Raw genomic sequence first — 9096 nt, 5'->3', positions numbered from 1 at the left:
TCTATCTCCAAAGATACTCTTAGTATTCTTCCTTTTTAATAAGTGTTTGTATGTTTATTGTCTGTGTTTGCAGAAGAGGGGTATCATTCTCCAAGAATATGTGATTACAACGGACATTATTATTGTTCCTTTTGTCACTGGAACAGCCAGAGTATCATCCCAGCCAGGGTTATTCATAACTGGGACTTTGAACCCCGCAAAGTAGGAATCATTACAATATAAGAATTTGTAGTTTGTTATCGAAAAGGAAATAAATAACTCCAATATTTAAAATATTAAAGAAGTTGCATTTTAGCCTATGCTTTGTGTATTTGACAATAATGATGCCAGCAAATGAAATTTTGTCCAAGTAAACAAAATTTAAGAAAGAAACTACTGAAATTATGTGGTTTCTTCAGATTTCTACTAAGATTAGGAAAAATTAAAGTGTAATGTATAACATTTTGTGCTTAGAATTTTTTTTATTAACCTTTTCTAGCCTAAGACAAGCAGTGTATTGTCATTTTTGTATTTGCACGTATAAAATTAATAAGCCATAAATGTGACCATGTCTAAAATACAAATGCTTCTTACATAAATTAGGATAACAGTAGATTTATTTGGTGAATTCAAAATTTATACGACATAGAAACAACCATGTGAGTTAGCTATATGTTCTGTTGTTACTCATGCAATATGTCCATAAAATTTGTCCTAAAAGCAGGTTTTACACATTATTATTATTAGCAACAATATAATCATAGGCCTAATGAAGTTATGCACAAGCCAAATTTGGAGAAATTCAATTTGCAGTGAAATAGCTTTTATGTTATTAAAACCAATATAAATAGATAGTTTTCATCTTTCTCTATCTTATTCATAAAAGTTACCTTTGTACTCATTTAGAAATTATGTACTAAATTTCAAAAAGATCCTCAATAATTTATAAGCTTATATTGGGGTGAAGTCCACTGTAAAACTTGATTAGTTTCAGACTACCAGCAGGAATTCTTTTAAAGTAAAATATAATTGCCAAAACAACTATTTCAACAAAATAAACAAGCAGTAAAATAATAAAATTAATTTATTACCAAATAAATAGCATTGAAAAAAAGATTAAGTTGAATTATTTGTAGCCATGTAGTCAACCAGGTCTCCTGATATAATAATTAAAAGTTTAGAAGTTAACAATACACACAAGTAAGAGAGTTTGATATGGCAAGTACATGTAATTTAAGAAGTAAAATAATCCCATTAACTGATAATATATTTATGATTTTACTAGCTTTAAACATTTTGGAAATTGAAAATAAAGAGTGCAGTTAGTTAAATTTAATAACCTTCAACACCACAACCACCATTAAAAATTTGTTGTTTTAAGACTATTTGAACTAGAAATAAGCAACAAACATGCACAGAGACCACAAATCTGTATTTGGTTCTTATGTTGGCAAGTTTTGTCTATGCAGGCAGGAATTTCAAATATTTTTTTTTCTCCAAATAAAAATACAATTTGTGGAGCCAAAATATAAATTACAGTTAACATTTTTTTGTACTTTATCAAAGCAAATGTTAATAAAATTTGCATAAATTCTAAATCTGAACATTTCAGTTATAGTTTCATTTTGTAGGGTATATGAAAGAGGCAGGTTAGACAGAAATTTTTAAAACTTAATTTTTGCTTGCCCTTGTAAAACACGAGATGCAGGACTGGAAAAGGTTAATTTACATTCTCTTAAGAGCCAATGCTTTTATGTATTTAAAACTGAACAGGCCATTTCTATAAGTAAAGATCAAGGAACTTTTTAATGATTTAATATTTTCTTTGGTTTTTCTAAAATAAACTATGACTTGTATATGAAGGTTAAGGCTATATTTTAGTGTTTGGTTAAATGAATTGGCCAGAAAAAAGTAAATCAAAACCACAGTTGTACAACTTGTGAGTTTTCTTGACAAGTTTGACATATGCTTCATGTTTTCTTGCATCTTGGCAACACAATCACTGGACCTTAATAGAAGAAAACTATTATTCCTTACCAGTAAGTGGCATTATTAAAACTGAGTAGCCTGAGAGTTGGTGGTGTTGACTAGCTGCCTTTCCTCAAGTCTATCACTTCTAAATTTGGGATGGGTAGTGCAGATAACCCTTGAGCTTTGCACAAAATACAACAAACAAACATTAAAACTACCTCATTACAGTAGTGTAATTAGATATTATGTTCAAGAGCTTTTTGATCAAAGTTAAACAACTATTATTACAAAAAAAATTTGTGTATCAAGTTTTGATATTTGGAGGCTCAGGAATTAAGAAAGTCAAAGCAGACATAGAGGTGAGGTAACAAGACCTTGCATTTGTCAAGACTAGAGTTTGAAAACCAACATCATTTGAAACTGTAACATCAATATAGAAAATTTCACTGATAAGAAATGCAGTGTCCAAATGTATATCAACTAACTACAGAAAACGACTAAAGATCTCTGTTATGGGTATGTTGGTGGTTATTTTGAAGCTCTTTGATAACTAAAGTAAATACAAAATTCTCCAAGGTAATTGTAAGAAAAAAAAGGGAAATTACTTTTTCCTAATATATTTGTAATATTTTAATAAGTGTAGCACATGGGTAGTTAATAGGTACTATGTAACTATATGTAATGTGTATCTTGTTAGCCTCTTTGTAGACCAAGAGGTTTATCACATATTTTTACCTTTCATCATTTCAGGTCTGTCGAGCTTCATTACAATTTTTGCGCTTAATGAAAAGAAAGCCCATTTTAAATTTAAAAGAGCTAAATCCCATGTTGTTCAGCTTTGTGGAAGAGCTAAATAAAGTGAAGGTAAGTAGTTTGTAAGTATTATTATCTGAAAAGTTAAAAATCGTTTTAACTGGTGGGAAATTGTTCTAAAAGTTTCTACACTAGAACTCTGACATTAAGGGCACCCTTCCGACTTTGTCAGAATACCCTGCCCTTAATATTAAAAATGAGCCATGCAAAGCTGAATTCCATATTGACTACTAAATTTCTGAATTTGAAGTCATCCCAGTTTGTTTTGTGTATGTAGAACACGGGCATTCACAAGTTCCATGTTGCCATGACATGGAGAGCTGTCAACAAGAGGTCTCAGGGGTTGCATTAGCTGTGCCCTTTTTCTTTATTATTGGGCAAAAAAGATTCAAAGTACTTCTCTTCAGAGTTTGAACTGCTAAAAATTTCACATTTATTTTACTGTCAATAACTGAAGTAGAAATTTGCAGAAAATAAAGCAACAAATCACCGTTTGTGTCATTACGCTGTTTGCATGACACCATAATACGATATTCTTGAGACCAACAAAGCACTTGCACAGAAATAAGCCGACTTGGCCCTTGATCTGAAAACATGATGTCAAATTTATCAGCTTATGTATCATCCATTGTTTAGAACGAGAATTCCCCAGAGTAAAAAGATTACACTTTGAATCTGTGAAAATATTTATTACTGTGTTTGAATATTGGTCATCCTCCTGGGATGTTTGTAATTTAGCTGTAAACCATACAGGCATACAAAGATAACTGCATGCTATATTGAGTGCCCATATAGAGAATGAGACTAAAGACACTGCCCTTAATCTGGAATATCGATGTGCCCGCTATTGCAAGATTTATTTTGATTACAAATAGTAGAAAAAAGGAAATGACTGAAAAGGTCTGCCCTTAATGACGTGGTACCTGTTTTTTTCGAGGTAGCCATTAATCCAAGTTCTACTGTAGCTCATTGCCATAAGCAGTAGGTGTGTTATGCAGGCTTACTATATGTTTCCTACCTTTAGAAGACAAATTTGCATTCATACAAATGTAAGAGGTTGCAGCATAGAACATTAGTCATAAAAGCTACTAAGTTCCTTTTGCCCAAGCTACCTATTGTCCTGTGTCATTCACGTGCAGTATCACATGCATTTTTTGTGGGAAAGATTTCTGTAAGCTTAAATTTCATATGTAGAAGGGGATAGTTATTTGTATCGAGTAACAGGACAGGTGATACTCTAAGACTGTAACCTTTATTTTTTGATGGGAATGACCAACAGTCATGTGGGTAGTATATATATATCTTTTGAAGAATAGCATTATTGTTTCATGTATATAATACTATATTTTCTCAGTCTCAAATTGTTTTTGTGCATTGAACAAAGATTTTTCTTTTATTTTGCTATATGTTGTGTTCAGTCTTTTTCATTCTTCAAACTTCAGAGAATTCAGATTTGCTCCATAATATATTGTCTGTCAAACCTCCTGTTATTTTGTGGAACCTATGCAATTACTCCTATGGTAAAATCAGTGCATTTGAGAATACCACAAGCAAACACATGATAGTAATGCAGTAAATTGGTAAAGAAAGCAATCAAAGTTGAAATATCACCTGAAAAAAATTTGGCAGGCTTAAATTCTAACCTAGTAGTTAGGACATGCAGGCTCCTCCTGATGTGTTACTGTAATAATCTAAAGAAAAAAAAATTAATGTGATGCTTTCACTAAGCTGTTAGTGAGAATTTATTTTAAAGCATTCTATACAGAATTGTTATTAAAGATATGTCTTGTATTTATTTTGTTATTGTAAAATTGAGATACATTGTATTTAAATGACAGAAACAGGTAGTTTTAGAAAAAGAGAAACAAATCAGTTATTTTGACTCAAAACATATTGAACAAGAAAGTTTCGAAGATATTTAATTATTGAATGAGGCAAACGTGGTGAGAAAAGTTTGGCCTAGTGGCTAGAATGTCTTGACTGCGATTCTAGGAGTTAAGGGTTTATGTCCCTTTGCAGCGAGCCCGGCATGGCCAGGTGGTTAGGGTTCTTGATTTGCAATCTGAGGGTCGTGGGTTTGAATCCCCGTCCCATCAAACATGCTTGCCCTTTCAGCTGTGGGGGTATTGTAATGTGATGGTCAATCCCATTATTCATTGGAAAAGAGTAGCCCAAGAGGTGGATGTTGATGACTAGCTACCTTCCCTCTTGTCTTTCACTGCTAAATTTGGGATTGCTAGTGCAAATAGCCCTCGTGAAGCTTTGCACAAAATTGAAACCAATTCCATTACAGCAAAAATGTGCTTCCTTCCCTCCAGTCTATCAGTTCAAAATTAGGAATACTATGTTCAGATATCCCTTGTGTAGCCTTGCACAAAAAAATCTTAAACAAAACAGTACACCAGTGTCTAAACATGAATTATCCTGTTTTTATTTATCATTCATTTAGACATAGCTCATTACGTTTGTTAAAATATAACTTTGCATTAATATTATCTGTATTAATTTAAAAAAAAAAGATTATTTCTAAATTACCTTCATGAAAACAAATGTTAATATCCATGCTGCAGTGTCATAGTAAATTGAATTTGCTTTCATTTAGGAATATGTTTTTGCTACTTATATAAATAAAATTTGGAATAGTAATTCAAAACATAAATACATGGAAACATACTTGAAACATCATGTATTTTGTAATATATTAAATATCTTTCTCATCTTAGAAGACTTTCTTAGTACTTAGAACAAGTGCATTTTTCACTTATCAAATTAGCATGTTTAGCTGTTGTTTCTTACCTGTTGTTAAGATTTTTTAAGTTTTTATAAATTGAAATAGTTAGAATTACTTTTGTACTTGAATTTTGAAAATTGATATGCAACTATAACGTGTACTCGACACCTGAAAGCTGCTCTCCAGTCCAGAAGGGTTCATTTTACATACAAGATCCTGTATCAATTTATCTGTCATATGATATGAATGCAGCATTATTTTATTATCATGGACAAAATATGACCTCGTAAGAGTAATGTTTATCATAAATTGATATCAAAGATTTATTGTATGAATAAGAACTGGAAAATTACATTTGTTTTAGGTTTATAATCCAAGAAACATGCGTTTTAACACAGGTATCATACTAACATTGAAAATACGTTAATTTATTTAAAAACATTTCATAGAAGGAGCCCTTCTAAAAATTTTTAGTTGATAACGAAGTAAGATTGAAATCCCAGTATCTCTACATACAGTACATAATTAAAGTGTAAAAAAACATTAAATTTTAAATATAATCTAATTTCAAAATTTGGAAATGAAGAAGTCATGTGCCCATAATAATGGTTTAATGTAATGTTTAGTTATTTTCCAATAAAATAAAAACAAGTAAACAAATATTTGTGTCAACATAATAGATAAAGACAATTGGATCCCCCTTAAAAATATTATAACCTTTGGCATTTCACTAACCTCAATTATGATCAATAACACAATATCCAATAAAATTAATTCAGTATTATTATTTCAATACCTCACATTCTTTCGTGATATGACTAGTAAATATGGAGTAAACATTTTGCAAATATTCTATTAAAACTCCTGACTGGAGATCAATCAGATCTTTGATAGAATAGACATCAGCATTCTCAACAAAGTGTTGTCTGGTTTTAAGCTGTAGAAGAAGCTTTCCTTCTGAAGCTACATGACAACTTAAGAAGTACCTTTTCATAAGAAGGATTTCTTCTCTGAGCTTCTGAAAAAGTATTAGTTTTAAAAAATATTTTTCGAATTGTTGGCTAGTCAGTTTGTAATATTTATTTAGTGTAAGTCACAGAGAAAAATACAAAAAATGTTCAAACTTTTCCTGAACACAACACACATACAGAATTTTGATTCTCATCCAAAAGAATAGGTTTATATTTGCTAAGAAAGTACCATCCCTTGAGAATTGTGTGTGTTTTCCTTATCACATGATTTTCTTTCTCTTACTTGTCATTTCCACCCTTTTTATGACCCCATAGTGTGTGATCAGAACAATTATCGATGTATTTATGTTTTTAAGTTAGCTACAGGCAAAGTTTAAGTACTATAGAATAGATCAGATTATAAATAACTTAGATCAGTATAAATAGTTTGTGAGAAGTAACTTATGGTTACATGGGAATGTGACAAGACCTATCTCCTTTAGGATAGAACAACTGAATGTAGTGAGAAGTTTAGAGGCCGAGACACCATTTTGAAAAAACATTAAAACTACTTCATTTTATAATTTAAATCTTTTTAACGTTATCAAAAAATTCTATCTTATATATCCAATCAGTTTCAATTTTTGTGATATTCACTAATATATTAATTTGAATACTTTATTTTGACAATTGCAGTAGAGCCACAAAAACATGTCTAAAGCTAAAACTAAAAAAGATTCAACAGTGACCATAAACCTGATTTTTCACAATGGCATCAGCTCAGGTAAATACTGATAAGGATTACCTGATGAGGAAGAAAACTTCCATAGCTTTCAAACAAATATAATCTAATACAAAATAATTTCAGTTTTCAGAAATAAAAAGAATGTTCAAATAAACGAAAAAAATTCTATTATCGGTAATTTGTTTTTAATTTTACCCCTTCCAGATTGCAGGGATATCACCGATATCCTTTGATTTTTACCCCTTCTCACAGTGGAAATAATTAACCAAATTACAAATGGAACTTCAAACAAATATACTAAAAAATATATAGTTTTGTTTTATACAAAAAGAATCATATAATCTGACTTATTATTTGTATAATTTTTTTTATATGTCCTGAAATTTACAAAATATGTTGTCTTTTATTTTTGTTTCATAGGTGAAAAGTATATAATTAAGACTATTTTGATCAAATTGAAAGTATTCTGTAATCTTGTTTTTTAAAGAATATCTTTATGTTGTTACTGAACCATATGATTAAAACCATAAATAAAAGTTGTGTTGACTTAATTGGAAGCAATGGCTAAGTTGGATTGTGGAAACTTCCAGGGTTGTAGAGGAAAGGGATTTATCTGTGAAGTGTGTAAGGAAGATGAAGTGATATTTCCTTTTGAAGATCGAACATCATCTTGTATTCAATGTTATACAGTCTTCCACAAGTAAGTTTATTTATCATTCATGGATGCATGTAAGTATCATTATATCTATGTGATATGAGAATGTTACTGTTCTGTCACTGATATTTGCTAGAATGTGCTATTCGGTCACTGTTATCTATAGTCCATTTCTGTCATTTATAATACTTGCAATTCAATTACTATTATCTATAATTAACTGCAAGTCTCTTTTATAAGTAGTTACTACTATTTCGCCACTTCTACTCATAAGTACCATTTTCATAGTGAGTCCTGTAATTAGTTATTACTCTTATGCTATATATGCAGTATTAAAAACAGGTTGTGTTTTTCGTGTTTCTTTTCTGTATTCAGACAGTCTTTATGTAGCTATTTCATAGAAATATTTGATAGAAAAATAACTTAATCTTCTGGTTATTTTATTTTTCTAACTGAATTGAATTACAGATTTGGTTTGGGATAAATTAAAAGACTACAAAAAGTTTTAATATCAATATTGATTTCTTTTTATTTATTTGAGTACATTTGTTGCCAACAAATATTTGTAAGAAATATTGTAGTTGGTACCAATATGGCAGTTAAACTTTTGAAAATTAAAGTTTGAACAACAAAAAGTTTGGGTCACTTTAGATCTGGCCCAGCATAGCCAGCTGGTTTGGGTGCTTGACTCGCAATGTGTAGGTCATGGGTTCGAATCCCTGTCACACCAAACATGCTTGATTTCATAGTTATTTTAACTTCAGGTTTCGATGATTTTGAAAACATAAATATATAGTTTTTATTTCATATAACTTTTTTTTTCCCCCCCCCAGAGAATGCTATTTGAAGAGGAAAAGCTGTTGCCCAAAGTGTGAGAGACGAGCCAAGCAGAATTCTCAATGTGAAAACATCTAGTTCATGTGTATCTCGGATTTTGCTAATAAATTTCATCTGTAAACAAATTAATTTCATAAGTCATCTAGTTTTAATTACCAAGTCCTCTCATTTGTGCGTGTAAATCTGATATGGGAAAGTTATATATTTTCTCAAGACCTAGTTCTTAGGTGTTTATACCTGTAAATATACTCTGTATGCAAACATTTCTTGTTAACTGTAGTTTCTGTCATTTTGTAAAAGATACTCCTAAGGTAAGCGTCATATCTGTGGAAGGTATTTGGGTATTTCCATATAGTAATTTGTGGTAGAAGTTATTTCTGGAAGACCACCAGTTCTAGCTATGAACCTTTCTCAT

The 9096-nt window shown here is 30.6% G+C and overlaps 1 protein-coding gene across 1 annotated transcript in view; it reads left to right on the top strand.

Moving 5' to 3' along the window:
• Positions 1-9090, top strand: part of LOC106466749 (differentially expressed in FDCP 8 homolog) — a 42729-nt gene extending 33639 nt beyond the window's left edge. The window contains exons 8-11 of the mRNA XM_022394823.1: positions 74-201; positions 2701-2814; positions 7741-7889; positions 8678-9090. Coding sequence (XP_022250531.1) covers positions 74-201; positions 2701-2814; positions 7741-7889; positions 8678-8759 — 473 coding nt within the window. The 3' untranslated portion in view covers positions 8760-9090. The remainder of the gene's footprint in view (positions 1-73; positions 202-2700; positions 2815-7740; positions 7890-8677) is intronic.
• Positions 9091-9096: the final 6 nt, after the last annotated feature.

The sequence above is a fragment of the Limulus polyphemus genome, unplaced genomic scaffold (genome assembly GCF_000517525.1).
Source record: "Limulus polyphemus unplaced genomic scaffold, Limulus_polyphemus-2.1.2 Scaffold2370, whole genome shotgun sequence".
In the NCBI taxonomy this organism is placed as follows: domain Eukaryota; kingdom Metazoa; phylum Arthropoda; class Merostomata; order Xiphosura; family Limulidae; genus Limulus; species Limulus polyphemus.
The sequence above is the reverse complement of the archived record's forward strand: the minus strand, read 5'-3'. Positions and strand labels throughout refer to the sequence as shown.